Source organism: Lissotriton helveticus, chromosome 6 (genome assembly GCF_964261635.1).
Source record: "Lissotriton helveticus chromosome 6, aLisHel1.1, whole genome shotgun sequence".
Lineage (NCBI taxonomy): Eukaryota > Metazoa > Chordata > Amphibia > Caudata > Salamandridae > Lissotriton > Lissotriton helveticus.
This window is the reverse complement of record NC_136067.1, coordinates 1,823,428,386-1,823,449,619: the sequence shown is the minus strand read 5'-3', so window position 1 is coordinate 1,823,449,619 and position 21,234 is coordinate 1,823,428,386. Positions and strand designations below refer to the sequence as shown.

Genomic DNA, 21,234 nt, shown 5'->3' with positions numbered 1-21,234 from the left:
TCCATCAATGCATGGATGTAACACCCCAACAGGCACGTGGCATTAGTTGACTTCAAAGCCATGCTGGCCGATGAAAACACCTTTTTAGCAGACTGTTCCAGCTTCTTGAAATCTCTAGCCCCTGGAGTGGAGGGAAAGGAACTTGCGGATTGCTTAGAGGAACATGAAGCTTGAACCACCAAGCATTCAGGCGAAAGGTGAGACGATAAAAATGCTGGATCCCCAGACGCAACCTTATAACGCCTTGCCACCGTTCTGGATACAGCAGGGGCTTCTGCCAAACCTCCAAAATTAGTTCTGTCAAGGCTTCGTTGAACAGAAGCAAAGGTTCCACTGCTGATGATGGGGAGTGCAGAACCTCAGTGGTTGGAGGTGAAGGAGATGCTTCCCTGGGCACCGGAGAGTCCCTCTGCACCAGAGAATGCACCAGAGTCACCTGTGGTGAAGGAGAAAGCAAGATGTCATCCTTCATATGACGCAGCAGGACCAAGGACACCGACTTTGGCGACTTGTCCTTCGAAGACCAACGGTTGGACCCATGACGAAGCTGCTTTTGTGCATTTTGGACGACCTTGAGGTGTGTGGAGTCGACCACTTTGACCTCGACTTGGTCCTCTTCCGACCTCTCTTATCCTTCCTTGCCCAGGCCATAAACAACTTTGCTTCCCTCTCTTTGAGGGCATTCGGATCCATCCGACGACACAAAGAGCATTCCTCAACGTCGTGGTCAGACGACAGACACCAAAGGCAATCTTCGTGGGGGTCCGTGACAGACATATGGCACCCACATGCCCTACAGGGTTTAAAACAAGGCTTCACCCAAGTAGCCATCGCCCAGAACCAGTTTACAGACAACTGTAAAAATGTACACTACAAAGAAATGGAGAGTCCTCGAAAAACCGTTACGCGTCGACGGCGCGGAAAAAAGGGAACTGACACGCCAACACAGTCTTTTTATGGCTCCGATGACAACGCGGAGCTGCGTGGAGAGCCATTCCATTGTGACATCCTCATCAACCTGGGAGAGGTATAAAAACGTTAAATCAAAAGGTGAGGAATCCAAAAGGCAGATGATTCCAACAGAAAAAATCTTATGAGTGGCAGATGGCCACAGGGATAGGGGTGGATGTGTTGTCCAATTTCCAGGTTTAAAAGATGGCTGAGAAATCTTGGCGTCAAGTGGGACTCAGATCTATCTTTCGAAACCCACATGCACCACAGCTCGTTGATCTGCTTTCGCAAACTAAAAACTTACAAAAAATTCCTGCACCTCTTACCATAGGAGAGCAGGAGGACTGTGATTCATGCGACGGTGACATCCCATCTGGACTATGCTAATAGTCTACACCAAGGACTTCCCAGTTATCTGATTCATAGACTTCAGATGATTCAGAATGCGGCAGCGAGGCTTATTCAGAGTGCCTTTTCACCAGCACATTTCCCCTTACAGCATGCTCCTCCAATGGCTCCCGGTTGCAAAACGCATTTAATTTAAGGCCTTGACACTAGCTTTCCGAGTAATGCACATCATAGGGCCGAGATACCTCAGAAAGAGACTTCTCCCATACCAATCGGCCCGCACTCTGAGATCCAACTCTAAGCTCCTATTGTGCGTTATGTTATGTTAGTATCATTTATAATGCACACGGCTACTCCAGAGTGTGCCGGCGCGGAAGCCAAATGATGGAGGTAAGTAGCTGGACAGAGCGCAATTTCCTGAACAACCTTGGGTTAGAAGTGTTCCGTAGTGTTTAGAGCCGCCTTGAAAGAGAAAGAGCTGCCCCTCACTCGTATCAGATCGAACCAAGGGATCACAGCCAGCCGCTGAAAGGCTGAATGCAACAGTCTTTGTGGCACATAGAAGCTGAAGCGATTCCTCAGATACGGTGGACCCAAGCCACGGAGGGCAGCGTGGGCCGGGATGAGGGCCTTCAATTTGACCCGTTGGGCCACGGGAAGCCAGTGTAAATCCAGCAAATATTGCTTCACACTAGTTCTTCTGGAGATGTTTAGCAGAGCTCTGGCTGCCGCATTTTGTACAACTTGTAGCTTCCTCAGCTGGAAGTATGGCAGACCTATATACAGTGCGTTGGTATAGTCTAGGCGCGAAAGAATCAGTGCCACCGTGACCATATCCTTTTCTGCCCTGGGTAGCAAGGGCAGAAACTTCCTGAGAATCTTCAGTATGCCAAAACACTGTCCGGCCAGTTTCTTTATTTGTGTGGAGAAACTAAGGTCCTCATCAAACCAAACACCTAGGTTTTTGACAGGCTTACCCACAGAGATAGGTAGGGGGCAGTTTGTCGGCCAGAGGGCTTCCCTAAACTGTGGTGGAAAAGACCCATACAGAAGAGCCTCCGACTTCTCTTTGTTACATTTCAACTGGGCCAAAGCCAGCCATTCAAAAACTGCTGTTAGACAGGCTTTGGCCTGGATAGGAGATGCATCAGCCTACCTCCAAGTGAATAGGAGCTGGGTGTCATCCGCATAAGAGATGATCTTCGCTCCCAGCTCCTCAGCAAGATGAATCAACGGAGTGACGTAAATATTAAACAACAGAGGGCTCGGGGTAGATCCCTGCGGTACTCCTGTAGACACCTTTTGCAAGACCGAAGAGGAGGGAGGGAGCCATACTTGCTGTGATCAATCTTCCAAGAATGACTTGAGTCAATTCCATGCTCGGCCCGAAATACCGATGTTGATGAGGCAAGCAAGAAGCTGGGAGTGTGGTACTGTGTCGAAGGCGGCAGAAAGGCCCAATAAAATCAAAGCTACCATGCCACCAGCGTCCAGACACTCTCTAATCACTTCAGACATCTCCATCAACTCCGTCTCTGTGCTGTACGTAGCCCTAAACCAGGATTGGGCTGGGTGCAAAAGGCCAGATGCTAGTACGAAATTGGACAACTTTTTGAACACCGCTTTCTCACACACTTTTGCTATGGCAGGTAGAAGTGAGATGGGACGGAAAGTTGCCGGAGAAGATATGTCCAATGATGGTTTTTAAGTAAGGGAAGGAGTTTGGCCTGCTTCCATTCCAAGGGTACAATAGCTGGCTGAAGGGACATATTAATCAGGGTATTAATATCAGGATTACCTACCTCCGCCACGGCAGCTAGCAGCCTGGCAGGACAGGGGTCCGCCGGAGATCCCAATTTTAGCGAATTGAAAATGGTCAATGAATCCTGGAGAGTAATCAAAGAAAACTCCGCTAAGGAGGGAGATGAAATGGATAGACATACATTGGGACCGGAGATAATTGTAGAGGAAAGTCCTGCCTGGCCTATATTTCCTTGTCCCAGGCTGGCCTGAATCATCTGGATTTTATGAATGAAAAACCTGCACCATGTGTCAGAGATAGGAAGAGTAATGTGCTCGGCACATGGGGAACCGTTCCCTGGTTTGTCAAAGCCAGGAAGGTAGGAAGGGCCTTCTCAGTCAGAACAGCGATGCTATGGAATGCTTTACCTCTGCAACTGCGCATGCTGGGTTCTGAATCCGAGATGCGAAAGCACCTGGAGACGTGGCTCTTTGGCTGGGTTAGCTAATGCCCTGATCTACTCCTGACTGCCGCTAAGCGCCGGAATGCCTCTGTTTGAGGTAGCTGATTGCACTATATAAATAACACTATTATTATTATTAAAGGTTACTGGCAATTTTTACATCGCTAACGAATGCCTTGAGATATCCAGATGAAAAGAAGAGAACACCTAGCTATACAAATGGGGAGGAACTTCTGTGAATGACTATAAAAAGGGGTTCTTGCAACGGCCTGTGAGCAATTAAGACATGGAATATTGGAAAAGGTAGGAGTCAGTAGAGGATAGCAATTCTCTACTTCCAGATATGTTCTAATTTGTAGGCACTAGGATATCATTTATAGGTACATACTGTCACTGGACCCTTTGTAAACTAAATTATACATACAAAAAAAAGAGAACCTAAGGCATATTTTAGTGTGATGTTAGAAACTTACCGCAAAGTAGTTCTACATGCTACTAAACGGCAAGAGAACATCACTTAATTTTTTTCCAGCTCTACAATTCTAATTAGAGTTCTTATATTTTATGGTTAAAAAGATACAATCACATCCTCTTTTTCTACTACAAGCTTGCTCGGAAAATTCTATGTCAGGACCGGAGGTGAGGATTAAGCTGCCTTTCTTCACTTTATTTCTATGCAGCAGCCATAACTTCATAACATTTATAACCAAAAGAACAATCTATCTAAAACTTGTATCCAACAATTTTATCCAATCACAGAGTAGGCTGTTATATAGTCGTTCCACCCTTATCATTTCCCCTCTTTGTTAACTGGTCCACAGCCCCTCAGATGAGTAACCCAAGTTTCTTTCCTTTTGGGTTCTGGGTTGCGATGCCAATTTATTCTGTTTGTTTACTTTGACTGTTTTTTTTTTTTTTGTTTTTTTTTAAACCTTTATTAGCGTCAAAAGGATATACAAGTCTAGGCCTACAACCAAATCGGCCGGCCTCAATATGTAAAGCGGTCAGAGGTTCCTAGGCAAACATTACAGATTCAATCAGCAAGAAGCAGAGGCAATATAATCGTAAAAAGGGAGAAAACACATAGGAACCAGATGGCCAAGAAACAGGAGCAAAGAAGGTTAATTTTATAATATGGGGATGAGGAGTACGATAGGCTCACTTTCAATATAGAGGAGTCCGAAGTCCCAAAACCATCCTCAGCGACAATAAGGGGGTATGGGGCCGTAATACAGGAGAGGCAACACAATACACACAGGGAGATAGGGATAATTTTAGACATAATCGACACGTGATCATTATCATCTTTACATGCCCACCACCCAATATCACAGCCGAGCCAGAACAGAGGGATCGGATAAACATTACATCAAAACTAACCCGTCATAGTGACCTCAAGGAAAAAGGGGGGGGGGGGTGAGGAAAAGGGGGAAAGAGGGGAAAGAGGGGGAGGGGAGGAGGACAAGGCGGAAAATGATAAAAGGAAATGGAACACAAAAACGAAAGAAAGAAGACCACGCCGAAACAGGCGTCCCGTGGTGAGAGTACAGGAGAAAACAGGAGTATCAGCAACAAGGAGGGTACAGCAATCGAGATGCAAAGCACCCGACCCATAAGAGGAGGATCAACGACGCCACATACCCCACCCCGGCCATACCACGGGAGGCAAGGACAGACGCGGCATTACTATAAAGAGATACAAAAGGGCCATAGAACTATAAAACAAACAACAAATAGAACCCAACCCACCCATCCCACCCTGCACCCCTGTAGAAGGCTATGGCCTACCCTTCAGACAGCGTGCCTGTCGCCCTAAACCAGAACCCGAAATATAGCAAGAAAAGAAAGAGAGAAGAACGAGACAAAAAGAAACATAAACATAAATAAAGAAAACAGGAGGGAGGAGCATGAGAACAGAAATCAATACGGTCGGCCGCAGCCCTCCGCCCAACCAGACACTCGCAGCAAAAACAGACCAGGACGACACCATTTCAAGCACCCTAAAACTTACAGAGGAGGGAACCCCCCACCGCTATGGGTACAAACAACTACGCCACGAAGTCGTACACCAATAATCCACCAGGAGTCGTGCACATCACCCCCATCCCTTCCGAACCACAAATCCCACCCACCACATGACAATGTAAAATGAGCTACTCAATACAAGACCAGCACAGAATCGAAAAAAATTATGACTACCATGTAGACAAGGGGGGTCAATCGGTCCGCAAGTGAGCAAAAGTCCGAGTAGAGAGTTTAAATGCATCAGCAATAGCAGCACGGGTGATGAAGAACAGGAGGTCAGTTTCGCCGTTTGGGAAAGCGAGGGGTTCTCTGAAATAGACAAATGCGAAGCCATCGATGCAGGTGCAGGTGGCAGTCCACCAATATTTCTAGGCATCCGAGCCGAACAGGGCCGCGGCACAATGTCCAAGTCCCCGGGGTCAGAACCTCGAAAAGCAGGGAGCTCCAAAGTCACCGGCACACAAAATGATCGTCGATCAGCGGCAGCAACACTTGCAGCAGTCGAGGGGGGCGAGGCAATGGAGTCTCTGAAACAAGAGGGGGGCAAGAAGAAACGGCTGCTCAAAATCGCGGCAGATCGTGGCGGGCTCACAGGGACATCAGGGGCCAGGGATGCGCGCAGGGATCTCAGAGCTTCCAGGATATCTCTGACTGTAAGCTCACGCTCACCAGACCGGACCCCCGCGCAATCAGGCAACCCAAGCCCGCCGCCACGAGGCGATACAAGTTTCAGAGGGTCGGCCGCCATTTCGCGAAATCAGCCCAGTCGCCACCCTCCGCGACTCTCAAAAACAGTAAAAAAAATGCAGGACTTTACAGAGCTCCGGGGGGTTCCCAGCAATGGCAGCCCTGGTGCAGAAAGGATGTCCGCCCAATGCGGGTCTCCGCCTACATCAGCACCGGCGCCCCCAACAAGCAGAGTCCGGGCGCGGAGGTCCAGGGCCGCCGGACACAGCAGCGGCGGGGGGGGAACCCCTTCACAGAATCAGTCCCCGGTGCATCTCACCCACATCAGCCTCGCGGCCACCAGGGCAGGCCCGGATCAGGCTCGCCGGGATGTTCGCACAACGGCTCTCATCATTGGTTCACTCTCTCGACCGGGGCCGACAGTCGTCGGATCCCACAGGCTAGGTCCCGGTCCAGGTTCCACGGAGGCCCCGGTCTTGCGGAGGGCACAACTTCGGAACCGCTGCACGTCGAAACCTCCGGGCCAGACGGTGAGTACAAGCGAGGTGTTCCGTCTCCAATTCTCCGATAATGTGTCGTCTCCGGACAGGATATGATACAGGATATACGATCAGGCCGGAGGGCTGCGGGAGCCGAGCTAAAAGGCGACCATTACGCTCGCGAGCTTGGCTCCTCCTCCACTTTGACTGTTTTTTATTCCCTAAACAGCATGAGTACACTGCAGGAGCGCCTACTGCTCCTTATGCGGTCTTAAGCCGATATAACCGACTCTGTGGGGACGTATGATGCGAGCCGGTCCTCCGGCGGACAGAGGGCATTGAAGGCGGTCATTACCGTTGCACCTCTCTGTCTGCCTCCGCAATCGGTGCGCCCAACCGCATATTCACCGAATATGGAGCGGCGTGCCCAATTGCTGAGTATAAACTCCACACCACCTGAGTCGCCCGCTCCCTGGAGGGGTGTGTAATTGCCTAGCACACGCCTTGTAATGGCTGGCTGGCAACTGAATAACAAACACCTCATAAGACTGAGGGACACAGGCTGTTCACCCGTGTCATTACTAAGGGCGTTGTTGGAGTACCAGGGCGATGTAGCCTCAAACAAAATGGCCCAAGGGCCTCCAAAAACGTACTGGTTCCCTAGTGCCATATTTGCTGCCAAAAAAGGAATCTGATAATTCACTGATGAAGCCTTTTGTGATGCGGTGGATGCATCTATCCATAAGGCTGTCTCCTATGCTTTGCTACCTATGAGAAGTCCCAACAACGGCTGGTGAGAAACTGTCATAAACCCCTCCTGCCGAGGGAAGACATCGCTAGGCCTTTGGTCCCTCATCCTCGGGGACAGCCAGGGACAATGCCTAGGAAGGTGAAGGCAAAAAGGAAACACAATCAAGGCGTAGACCAGGACGAATATGTTAAATTGAAGAGTGACTTACTCTCCCGCAGTATAACCCCCACACAGGAGATCTTTCCTCCCTCCCCTCTGAGGGCTCAGAAGTAGGCACAGGCAGCCCTGACACTTTTTGCTTCTCCGCACTTGACCCTGCCGTCCCAAGAAGGCTCAGATGGAGACACAGGTAATATGAGAAATTGGGGCCCCTCCCCAGACAACTCCTCCACCTCTACCCTACCCCCACTCTGGTTCCCTGACAGCAGACACACTGGATCCAGAGGATCACCTCCATTCCTGCTCATCAGAATGGTTCCTGACAGAAATGGTGGCCGCATTCATGGCTGGATTCCTAAGGAAACTTCTGGCCAAGGAGGTTTACACCCATCTCTGGGTGGAATTCCCCTGCCTGTCATCGAAAGGGAAATGTCTCTCACGCCCACAATGGACAACAAACTAGCCAAATTCCTGACTACATGTATTCGTGACCTGCTCCTGGCGGCCATGTCAGGATAAGCTCCTGAAAGTTACAGGAACCCTGACAAAAATCCTAGAAATGGCTGAAGAAGAAAAGAGTCTGGGTGCCTATTATTCCCTGAAGTTCTATCGAGCTTAGCCAAACAGGCCATCGTCCTCTCAGCAATGCGAATTGTGAGCTGTACACTTCTCATCAAAGTAGACCCCACATCTGGAGATCTAGCCACTTCGGAAGCAGTACCATTAGCTCAAGGGGGCCGGTTAAGGAACCCATTCATAGAATAAATTGGAAAGTTAGTCGCTACCTTCACTTCACTTGGCAAGACGTTGACCTCTATCAAAAGAATCTTTGTCCCAAAGGTTCTCACTGGGGCCAGCCATGGCAGGGGGCGCTGGGCAAGACCATTTGCCTCCCAACCTATTTCCAGAGGTCAAGGCTTCAGAAGAGGGCAGGACTCCGCCAAATTTTGGTGGATACTTCCCTCCATGACAACAGGGGCTGGGAGGTGAGGAAACTTCAGAGGGAAAACACAAAGAGCCTCTATCAATAATTGTTACCCCTTTTTCCCAGTTAAGGTTAAGGGGCGGACTGGTGCTCTTCTTGCACAATTGGTGCATGCCTGCATCCGAAGCATGGGTGTTGCAAATGGTACGAGGCTTCTAGATCGAGTTCTATCGCTCTCTCCGCCGCCGCCAGACCAGGCACCCTTTTCCCATCACATTTTTGGACCACAAGTCCTCCCTCATAGACCTAGAGGTGACGGTGCTCTTGGAAAAGGAGCTGTATCATCTTCATGACGACATCCCCTGGGGTTTCCTCAGCAACTTATTTCTGGTGGAAAAGTGGGATGGGGGCCAGTGCCCTGTCATCAACTTCAAAGAGTTCAATGATTGGTTGGTGTTCTGCAACTTCAAGATGGAGGGGATTCACCTCTTGAGGAACCTACTGCATTCACAGTACTGGCTGGTTATGCTGGACCTCAAGGATGCATATCTCTTGATTCCCATTTACAGGCCTCACCACACAATTCTACAATTCAAAAGGAGACACCAGGTGTTTGAATTCCACTCCCTACCTTTCGGTCTTGTCGTCGGTACCCTGCTGCTTCACCAAGGGGCTGAAGCCGGCAATGGAATATCTCAGGGCCAGAGTCATTCATCTCATCGTCTATTTAGACCACATCCTCTTTTTGGACCAATGTCCATGCAGACTAACAGAACATCAACAGACTGCGGCCTATTTCTTGGAATCTCTGGATTTTGTGATTATCTCGCATCACCCCAGACACTCACATTCCTAGGTTTCATTTTGGACCCCTTGGAGGCCAATCTGAGCCTGCCGTCAAGGAAAATGGCGGAAAACAGAAAAAACTGAAAGAAAACTGACGTCAGTTCCCTTTTTTCCATGCCAGATAGTGAGGTTAGTCTGCCTCCTTTCCTCTACTATACAGGCTCTATTTCCATGTCCGCTCCACTACAAGGCGCTACAGAGTCTAAAAACGTGCTACCTGCTGAGTGGTCTAACATATTCAGAATCAATTCCTCTTTCGCATGAAGCCAGAGAAGAGATGTACTGGTGGCTCACACACATGGACCCATGGAACGAGAGAGCAATTTAAAGATCCAGTTGGGATTTAGTTATCAAATCCGATGTCAGTAGAACTGGATGGGGCGCCCCGCTGTGGGGACCTGTCCAGAGGTGGAGGTTGATCATCTCATGAACAGAGACTCCACATAAACTGTCTGCAATAGCTGGCCTGCTTGTTCGCGGTTTGGTGTTGGACCAAAGACCCAATGCTGCATCCTACAAAAAGTTGACAATGTTTCAACAGTTTGCTAGGTTAACCGCCTAAGGGAACGAGGTCCAAAGACCTCTTGGATTTGGTCATGGATTTTGGGGACTTTTGTGTGAACAACTAGATATCGGTGATAGATAGGTAGATAGATTTTCTCGGAACTTCCAATGATGAAGGGCACTGGCATTCCCGGCATCTGCAGGACAAGTAAACGGAAAACCTGGTTATTCCAAATCCTGTCCCATAGATGGGGCCCTTTCTCACCGAACGTGTCTGCCACCAGGCTGGACTGTCAATTCAACAGTTTCTTCAGTTAGAGCCTGGACCCATTGGTGGCAGCATCAGATGCTTTTCTCCAAGACTGGTGCACAGAGTCAGAATATGCGTTTCCCCAATTCTGAATAACCCGCATATCGGCACAGGTGAGGCGACAACCGGACCTGCAGACATCTTCGTGGAAATCTCAAGTTTGGTATTCAGTTCTGATGGAACGTTCTTGGGATTCTCCTAATCCGCCTACCCCTCTTTCGGGATCTCCTACATGCTCCATCAGAAAATAAGCACAAACTGGTACTACGACTCATTGTATGGTGGATTACAGGAAAATATAATAAGTCTCATGATTTGCGGAACAAGCTTAAGAGCTCCTCTCAAAAGACTGTGCAAACTCCACAACCAGATTATACAAATCTTCCTGGACAAGATGGCTGCGTTAGTGTGCTGAAAGAGACGTGGAACCCATGGGGTCAGATATTGTAAAGGTTCTAAATTTCCTCTCAGAATTGGTGTCACAAGGGATGGCTTACAGGTCAGTAAATTTGTTCAGATCTGCTATCTCAACAGGCCACAACCCTATTGATGGTGGTCCGGTGGGAGAGCATCCTTTGATAAGAAAGATAATGAGGAGTTTTCAACTGTTAGTACCTCTTGAACACCAATATTCGTCCCTCTGGGATGTGAATAGGCTCTTTAATTTGTTCATATGTTGAAAGAATAACATGTACCTTTCAAAGAGTGAGTTATCAGGTAATCTGGATATGTTGCTGTGCTTAATCTCCTCTAGATGGGTCTTGAAAGGTCTGTGCCCTGTACATTCCACATCACCCGATGGACAAAAACGGATTCTCTAATGTTATCTTGTCCCTTTTTTGATGGTAACCATAAACTGTGAGTAATAAGATTCATCAAAGCATATGAGGACATGATGGAGGAACTTCACCCTCCTGGGGAGAGACAGCTTCTTATTTCCATCTAAAAGCCCATCACAGTGGTCTCATCTCCCACCACCACTACCAATGGGTGATGCAAGAGGCCGGCATTAATACCAGCCCTTTTGGGGCCCACACTATGAGTTGTGCGATGGCATCTAAAGCCTATATGCTAGGTGCTGGACTGGAAGATATATAATGAATGCTATAGATTGGTTCTCTGCCTCTATTTTCAGACAGTTTTACTTCGAGATATGGCCTCAGTGGTGGTAAGTAATCTTCAAACTAACGTAATTCCCACTTCTGGTCCGGAGATAGAATGAAAGACTTCCTAGCTATCGTAACAGGAAGTTTCAATTACACTATGGCATGGACTCAGAGGCTCGGATTTTCTCACGCAAGGATCATGAAGATGGCCTTACCCTCCCGGGGTATTGGAGACAGTACACAGGTATCAATTAGCCGCTATACACAGGAGGTACAGGTTATTGTATTATGGTACTAGTTGACCATTAGTGACATATTGCTGATGATTGTGAATGTGGTGCTCTTTAATACTTGTATTTGTGTCAATGACTGAACTTGTAAGACTAGTTCTTTGATTCAATGGTGTACCATACTCTGTTAAGAGAAGTGAATTGTCCAAACAGGAGTGACAGACAAGGATAAGGTGCGGAACGTCACAAGAAGAAAGAGGGAGAAAGGCAAGGGAGAACGACTATATAACACAACCTACTCGGTGACTGTGTGACGCGATGGACTTGTTCGATACAATTTTTTCCTGATGTTCATGGGCAAGATAGTTTCGTTTTTTCTTTTGGATATAAAAGTTATGAATTATGGCTGCTGTATAACGATAAAGCAAAGAAAAACAGTGTAATCATCGCCTCAATGTCCTTAATATAATAGAAACTTCCCATTACGATTGCTAGGAAGTTTTTCATTATCCTTCAAACCTTCGACAGAAGTGAGCTAATTTCACATGTATTTAATAAATCACACAGAACAGTCTATAAAAAATAAGGCAACTGGATTACCAATACAAAAATAATTTTAAAAAAACTCACAGGTCCTTTTGCCGGAGGTTGCACAAGTGTAAAATAATCAAATATCCAGGTTCTACCATAAGCTTCCCTTCATTTAAGAAAGGCAGATAAAGCGCCCTGTAAGCAGGCGCCTGGACAATCTGCTTGCCTCATTAGTCTACTCGAGAGCAATTGAACTTTGTCTTCCACACAACTGCGGTTATTCAGCAGACCTGAATAAAGATGCAAACTCTCCTGGCTGTATTCCAAGACATGAAATATTTACGGAGGCAACCTGAGTTTTGCAAAATTGCTACCTCTAATCGCACTGGTAATACACTGATCAACCCTGTTGTCAGATGACGAGCCTCTTAGTGTGGAAGACTATCAAAGCATAGCACAGCATTGCAAGCGAATAAGATCCCCATGGTTTGAAATAAGAACAGTTCAGCAGCTGATACTCAGAATAACATCAATGTACAATATTCATTTTGACTTATTTCTGATCTCGGATGCTAAATATGACCACAGGATACCTTAAAAGTTGGTTTTGCAACAGCACACACCCGAGCTATGACACACAATGAATTAGACTTAAAGGATTGTACAGAATACTGGGTTTACTGAAGACAGAAAAAGTTGACATCTGAAGGCCCATGACATTTTTTCTAACCTAAGATATTCAGTGTGCATCATAGCAGGGAATTCCCCGTTAATTGTAATGGTTCATTTGTTAGCATTTGATTAAAAAAAAAAATCTGTTTGTTAACATTTTCAGTTCAAACCTGTGTCACCACACATTCTCATAATGAATTTCACAAGGAACACGCAGCAGGTCGCATTTCACAGTGATCTTATTTTACTGTACTCCACTGCCCTCTTGTTATTGTAAAATAACAATAATGCAGGACATTTGAGCAACTATAACACCTTGTTGTATCCAAAATCATGGGAGATGGTGCCCCTCTGGTTGAAACCTCTTGTGCATCGATACCCATCGGTCTTCACCATTTCAGTAATGACTATTTTATGTAGATTAGAAAAATGGCATTTAAAAGGGGTTCAAATAGGGCTTTATCCGCCAGTGGGGAACAATCATTTTTAGGCGGTGCCCGCAGTGATGTGAGAACCTAGCACGTGTCTGACTTGCATGTATCAGTAGGACTTTGTGTCTGCTAGCCAATACTCTTAATGAAGTGAGCGTTTTTTACATCACATGCCACTCAACTGGTAGAGTACATTCTTCACTTCATTCTTTTGATTACAAGGCTTATTTACCCACAAACTGTACCTGGGGCCATGTGGTGTTTGGAGACTGCTGCTGCGTCCCTCTGCTACTGAGGATGGGAGTAACAGGGCGTGAAGGAAGAGGCTGATTTACCAAATTAGTGCAATGCTGCCCCATGTGCTGCTCCGTTAGGTCTGACGTAGAGAGGTTTGTGTGCAGACCCATGAGAAGGTAAGATCCAGTTTCATGACAGTGCGGTTTCTTTTCAGTGACATCTTGTTGAGGTTGCTGATGCTGCCTTGAACTCTCTTGGTAATAATGCTTTAACTGTTGCTGTGGATTTTGGTAAAGATACTGAGGTGCTGCTCCCAACTGTATAAGTTGTATAGGGTTCAATTGATCATTAGAGCCACTTGGGAGTCTCTGGTGAGTCTCTTGTGCAATATTTGGGTTCAGATCCTTATGATATGATGATGGTTGCAGCTGCATATGCTGTTGTTGCTGTTGTTGCTGCTGCTGCTGTTGTTGCTGCTGCTGCAGCTGGACCACTTGATGAATTTGCTGCATAACTGTCTGTGTTTGGTAATACTGTGAGACTTGTACAGGGCACTGTCTTTGTTGTTGATGTTGGGCTTGCTGCTGCATCTCTTGCAGAGAGTGATACGGTTGGCCTGGTGGGCGTGGCTGAAAATAATATTGAGGCTGTTGCACTTGCTGAGGTAACATATGCTGCCCCTGCATATGTTGTACCTGGTGATGTCCCTGTTGAAGTGTAGACTGAGGCTGCACTTGAGACAACTGTTGTGGGTAATTGTAATACAAGTCCTGCTGCTGATTGTGAGGTGTCATGAGATGATTTTGTTGAGCATTTGCAAAACTCTGATGAATATGCTGTGGCACTTGTTGGTATCTTTGCACATTCAGATGAGTTGATGGCTGCTCAGTGACAGCTTTCTGTGACAACAATTGTCTAAGAGCACTGTCACTGGCAATGTCCAGAAGGGATGACTGACTATTATGGCCGTGACTTACGCTGTTTGCTTGGATTCGTAAATTCTGGGTAGAAAATACTTGTGTGAAAGAGTCTAATTTGTGAAGGACTCCACTGCTCATTTTTTGCGAACTGGCTTCATTAGCTTGAGAAGGATATGAACAGTGAAAGCCATCAGATTGGCTCTGCCCAGGAGAACTCCATAACATACTTTGTGTGCTTTGGTCCGTTAGGTTGTTCCGCATCTGAACATCACCAACACCTGATTGCAGCCAGGTTGTTTGTGCAGATGAGTCTCCCAGCCCTAGGCTTTTTGAACTTGCACTCAAAGTTGAGCTATCCCTTGAATCCTGAGGAAAATGAGGAGACACAGGAGAAGATTGGGATGAGCTTGCACTTGGAGTCCCGTAGCTGTGATTCAAATTTCCGCTTACATCGGGCTGCTGCTGTTGGTAGTAGAGCGTATCATAATCGTTATTTGTGTGATTGGTCCTATATATTTGTTGGTCCTCCATAGCTGCCTCCTTTTCTTTGGCGTACCCTTACAAAAGAAATTCCTGAGGAACAGTGTGCATGTATTAGATAAGGAACATGTCCATTTGCAGGAATATTACTTCTTTCTTCAGGCTGGCACTTTTCGCTTGAATCTGCCGTTTCACATCTTCAAAACGAGAGGGAGAACTTTGATGCAAAAATTAAGCCTTCTCAAGTATACTCCATCCACCTGCCAACACAAAATATAAATAGATGTAATCATTGCATTCTATATCGTCCTACATATTTTTATCCAAACAACGTCTATTTAACTGATTCACAAGTTTCATTATGTAATGAGTAATTCTCAAAAACACATATTTACAGGAAGAAGTTGCTTAAAAGTGGCAAGTCTCCGTAAATCTAATAGCACATAAAGACACCCCACCTAAGACATTAGTCCGCCAATCGTAAAGGGGCGTTTTTAATTATTGGATGAGTTGTCAATTGAAGAGAGGAGTCCTGGAACTGGTGTCTGCTCCAGCTTCAGAAAGTAGAGACAAGCCCATATCCAGTTAAAAAAGGGGACAACAATAAAATAGAAAATTAAAGAGTTTCCTTCCATTTACCTAATTCATTTATTAGAGACCTTTGTATTTATTTGCACTGTTATTCTGTAACTTCTTGAGCACAAATATAGCACAAGAGGGTGGCTTTGTTTGAGATGGTGGGCTTCAACATACGTTCAATTCAGTAGTGAGTATTTCTCATTTTCCAGTCACTACTAAACAATATACCTACGTATGTGAAGACTTCCGCAACTTGTACAAAGACCCCCACATACAAAAAATACAGAGGTCTCTACATGTAGGCTTGGGAACAGCAATTGTGCCTGTTCCTTGACACTGTCACCAGGCAGGCCGCTCCCCTCACCGCCACGCAGCCCCCCTGTGTGACCTCAGCTGCTGCTGCCCGTAACTGGATTGTGCCCCGCTAATTACTGCCTTCTTCTTGCACTCTGTATATACTGTGACTCTTCTGTTTTTTTACTCCCTTGTGCCCCATTTTTGTGCATTTTTTTCTGTGCCCTTTTTTCCTGTGCCCCCTTGCCTCTTGTGTCCCCCGCCCGCTCCCCACTCCGTGTCCCCGCCGCTGCGTCCCCTGCGGCCCCGGCCCCCCTGCATTCCCATTCGCCACCCCACTCCCGCCTACCAGCTGCTCCACCCTCCATCATCCCCTCATATGGAGGCCGCACAGCGGTAGAGAGAGCGACCCTTGACCCTGCACCAGGCAGGTCGCTCCCTCACCGCCACGCAGCCCTCCTGTGTGACCTCAGCTGCTGCTGCCCGTAACTGGATTGTGCCCTGCTGATTGCTGCCTGCTTCTTGCGCTCTGTTTATACTGTACATCTTCTGTTTTTCACTCCCTTGTGCCCCATTTTTGTGCATTTTCTTCTGTGCCCTTTTTTCCTCTGCCCCATGCCTCTTTTGTCCCCTGCCCGCTCCCCACTCCGTGTCCCTGCTGCTGCGTCCCCGCCCCCCTGCATTCCCATTTGCCACCCGGCTTGTGGTAAATAAATAAATAATACCCTATTTTTGAATGTATAAATGAATAACAGATAGCTCAATAAATAAGAGTCAAGATTCGAGGTAGTAGGAGTTTCGCAGGTTTATTACAGCATAAAGGACAGGAACAGGACAACCTGCATAGGAATAGGATGGCAGGGCCCAGCAGCTGCCGGGGCTGGATCTGGGATGAGCGCGCTAGCATTTAATAACAATACACAAGCATATATAGTAAAACAGTTGCATTACAGTACATATGATAGGCGGAGCAGTGGGTGGAGCAAAGGGTGTGACGCGTAGCAGTCGCGAAAGATAAGGGTGAAAGTGGGTGTAACAGGGCGTATACATAGACATGTGATGCAAACGTAACAGAATATGTCATGAATGGGGCGGAAACATGGAGGGGGCTACCTAAGGAGCCGGGACCTCTAACCTGGTGGTGCGCGCAAACTGGCAATGACGTATCACTAGGAGAAACTGGGGGCTATGAACTCTGTGCTAGGAGCAGAGACTGAAGTCTGGAGAGTCAGGGCGACATGTACCTAAGCAGTATCTAGTATCTGATGTTTAGAGAACATGTTGATATAAACTAGAAGTCAGGAGGGGAAAGGCTAACTTGATTCTAAGACTGGAGCATGCATTATTCTACATGTAGTGCGTGATGAAGAATACGAAATGACCATTAAATACAGTATTTCTCGAACGTGGAGACGGAAAGGCTAGACAATGACGGAAACTATTGATGCGATTCAGTAGCTTTAGGAATGCAGAGAAGGAGGACTGAACTGATAACTGGAATCATAACATACTCTTGGCAGACTCAGAGGCAGAGCCAGGCTGAACCGGGCACTGCGAGGCAGGAAGTAAGTGAAGGGTCGAGGATACAGGTGGGGGCTGTATCGCTCCTCAGCGAGGGCTCAGGAGACAGGAGCTGAATCTGGTGTCCAGGCCCTTTTGAGGCCTAGAAACGGGGGTTTTACAATGAAATAACGTGCACACTGAGAGACGTGGCAACGTAGCTTTACATAGGCCTGATATTCGTAGTATTCACGAGGACTGGAAACTGACATACTAGAGGTGGACACAACTATAATTGCGTCTTGAATCGAACATAGGGAATACATATGCATATTAATCATGCACACATAACATATGATGGATGACACGTAGAGACACAGAACATGGCAGAATTTACTTTTCCACATTCCCTCCTTGTCACTACGTTTCCATCAGGAAACATCAATATTCATGATACCATCTATCATTTCATACAGTATCATTTGCTCGTCTCGAATTATCCTGGAACGGGATTTAGAACGGGGCTTGGGATTAGGAATACAAGAGGTAGCACAAATGCCGCAAATCGCAGGGCCACATTGTATACAGAGACAGCAGCTGAATATGATCGCTACTGCAATACCTAGGAAGGACAATATTTTCCATCCCCATGCGGAAATTATATTCCAGAACCAACCGGACCATGTCCAGGTGCCTGGATCTTGGTGTATCAGATGGGCAATTTTATGGAGTCTGGTTATAGCTGAATAAACAGACGGCGCGTTATTTGGAATGAAAATGCAGCAACTAGATCCGATGACTCTACAGGCCCCGCCCCTATCGGCCAGTATGACGTCAAGGACGAGACGATTCTGTAAAACGACAAATCTCATAGCAGATTGCTCTTCGGTTAAGTTACCTAGAGCAGAGGCAGTCTCATTTACTACAGCTTCGAGGGTTCTGGTTAACCTACGGATCAGTTTACTATTCTGGATAGGTCCTATAAAGAAAAAGAAACCTCTGTTGAAATCTGTATACTGTTCTAGAGTAGTTTCAGTATAATCGACAATTGGGGACTCCCTTCTATGTCTAATGTGTACTAGATGTGTGTTTCTATGATAATCAGATGGGGCTAGGAAAACAGGTGGCAGTAGGAAGGCAATGTAGCAGGTTCCCTCCCAATCGAGGGGCAGACGAACATATGCAGTTTGACCACAAATAAAATAAGAATGACGTGAAGCTTTGAAAATAGATTTCCCACTGTCACTATACTTGACAATAGTAGTACAATCACTATGTCCTACATGTACAGAACCATAATTTCGGACACATAATTCGCCTTTGACTGGTAATACTGAAATAGCAGGTAAGTCTGGAGTAGTATCAGACTGAACATTCAGGACCATGAAATTCGAAGAATAGTTACCTAAATTATACACTTCATTTTCTAGATCTAAACCTGTTCTGTGGGGGAGACCTTGCTTGTCTGGGAAACATGTACTGTTAAGAAAAGACATATCTGTTGAGGATGACGTTAACGTGGACCATGCTCCACACGAACCATTATGTGAGAATGGATAAGGAAAAAGTGGCAGAACTCCCTTCGGTGTCTGGAAAGGGGGGAGTCGACCACACACCCAACAATTAGTGGCATTGCTGGTCTGGTGTGAGTAATGTAACATGCGGATAAAGGAATTATTTCGCATAGCGAGGCGGTAAGAGAGTTCATGAGGAGGCAGATCACTAAACATGTGCTCTACAGTAGCATTAGAAGACATATTTACATGAGGAACTGGAAGATACAGGTAAAACGCATAACTGGTGCAGGAAATCATAATGCTGAGAAACAATATGAAACTTAGAAAAACGATACATCGGATTGAGTTTTGACTGACTCTCTCACTATGGGGGTCTATTTTATACATGTCAGAAACAGTCTAACCGTTTCACCTAGGGGAGGACTTAGACAATCAAACTGACTGACTTATTTTACTAGACAGGAGTTTTAACTTATACTCCTGTTGCGGAGTTTTCTCTAACAGGGGGGGTGTAGTAACATTGTCTTTTGCGGGACAGTCCTTAAAAATGGTGCTTTGGCAATCCTTCAAATCCTGGGAAATGTTCTTTAAGACGGGTTTCAGTCCATAAAACTTTTTTATATGAGAAAGGTGCACCCAGCCTTTGCGACCTTCCAACTTCACGGCTGTACGGGTGGTGAGGAGGACCTGTCGGGGCTCCTTCCAGCGAGGCTCCAGCGGACTTGATCTGTCAAAATTCCTCACCAACACCATGGATCCTGGAACGATTTCATGCGGTGCCACCTCGGTATTGTCTGGAAATGCGGCGGCAACCTGTGAACAACATGAGTTGAGGGCAGACATCAAGGAAGCTAGGTAATCTGTCAGCATATTACTTGAAACATCGGTAATACTTCGGGGTCTAGGAGTACCCCACATATTTGGGGGGCGGCCGAATACGACCTCATACGGGGACAGACCTGATCTGGAATGTGCGACCATGCGCATATAAAATAAAGCAACTGGTAGAGCTACCAGCCAGTCCACACCTTTCTCTTTACACACTTTTGCAATTCGGATTTTCAGAGTCTGATTATGTCTCTCTACGAGACCGGCTGCTTCAGGATGGCGTACACAATGAAACTTCCACTGGTACCCTAACAACAGGGAAACATGCTTCATGAGTTCAGATGAGAATGGCTGGCCGTTGTCAGAATATACGACTCTAGGGAGTCCATAACGGGGGAAGAACTCACGAACCAACTGCTTGGCAGTGGTCGCGGCTGTGTAATCTGGGACTGGATATGCTTCTGTCCACCTGGACAAAGCGCATACAACTACAAGGACATACTTGAAACCTCGACATCGCTCCATCTGAATATAATCCATCTGGAGGACTTCAAAAGGGTGGTCAGGGGGCTGGAATCCACCTTGTTCCACCGGGACACTTTTACCTGGATTAAACTGACAACATATCATACAGGTACGGACTTTCTGCTTGGCTGCAGCTCGTAAATGCTTGTTGAACCAAATATTCTGGATACTGTCTAACATAGCTTTTTCTCCTAAATGTGCTGGACTATGTGCGGTATTAATAATGACTTGAACCATAGAGTCGGGGAGAAACCATGTTGCTCTACCCTTCGTTAACCATCCTTGATCTGTCTGGACCCCTCCTTGTTCGGACCATTTCTTAATTTCTTCGGGAGTAGCATGTAACTGTATGTCTATGACATCTTGAGTAGGGTCCTTAACTGTCATACATGTAGTCGGATCTGGAGTATGTGTCTGATTAACTGGAATGTCTGGAGTCTGTGCTGTAAGCTTGACTGTGCGATCTGCTAGATCATTACCTTGGGAAATAATGTCAGTAACTTTCGTATGTGCTTTGCATTTCATGATAGCGATAGATGTCGGTAAATGTATGGCATCTAATAGAGCTTGAATAAGGAGACCATGCTGAATCTTGGTTCCATGAGAAGTCATGAAACCTCTCTCCTGCCAGAGCACTCCGAAGTCGTGTACAACTCCAAATGCGTAGCGTGAATCTGTGTAAACATTAACTTTCAAGTTCTTGGCGTGTATGCAGGCTTGTGTCAGAGCAACTAGCTCTGCTGCTTGAGCGGACAGGGTGTCAATACGGTGTGTCTCAATAACTTCAGTGTCAGTAGTCACTGCATACGCGGCGACTAGTTCTCCTGTACTAGTTCTCATGCATGAACCATCCACATAAAGTGTCAGGTCGGGATCTGGTAACGGAGTATCTGTCAGATCTTGTCTTGGCTTTGTCGTAATGTTAACTACTTCCACGCAATCATGTGTGGCTGGATTTGAATTAACTGATGGTAACAGTGTAGCAGGATTAAGGATGTTGCAGCGTCTGATTTCTATGTGTGGCTGGAATAATGTCAATTCATAACCTGTTAAACGTGCAATTGTCAAGTGCTGAGTTTGTGTTCGGTTTAAAAGAACTTCCACGGAGTGTGGAACCTGTACTGTCAGGAAATGTCCTAAGACTATGGAATCACTTTGCCTGATAGCTAGTGCTGTGGCTGCAACTGACTTGAGG

The 21,234-nt window shown here is 46.5% G+C and overlaps 1 protein-coding gene across 2 annotated transcripts in view; it reads right to left on the bottom strand.

Moving 5' to 3' along the window:
• TRERF1 (transcriptional regulating factor 1) overlaps positions 1-21,234 on the bottom strand; it is a 521,224-nt gene that overhangs the window by 264,957 nt on the left and 235,033 nt on the right. Inside the window, exon 4 of one of the 2 annotated variants that reach the window (XM_078649717.1) lies at positions 13,495-15,056. In XM_078649717.1, the coding sequence (XP_078505843.1) occupies positions 13,495-14,847 (1,353 nt within the window). In that variant the 5' untranslated portion in view covers positions 14,848-15,056. Of the gene's footprint in view, positions 1-13,404; positions 15,057-21,234 lie in introns of both variants that reach the window. The other variant, XM_078649716.1, reaches the window with a different exon arrangement.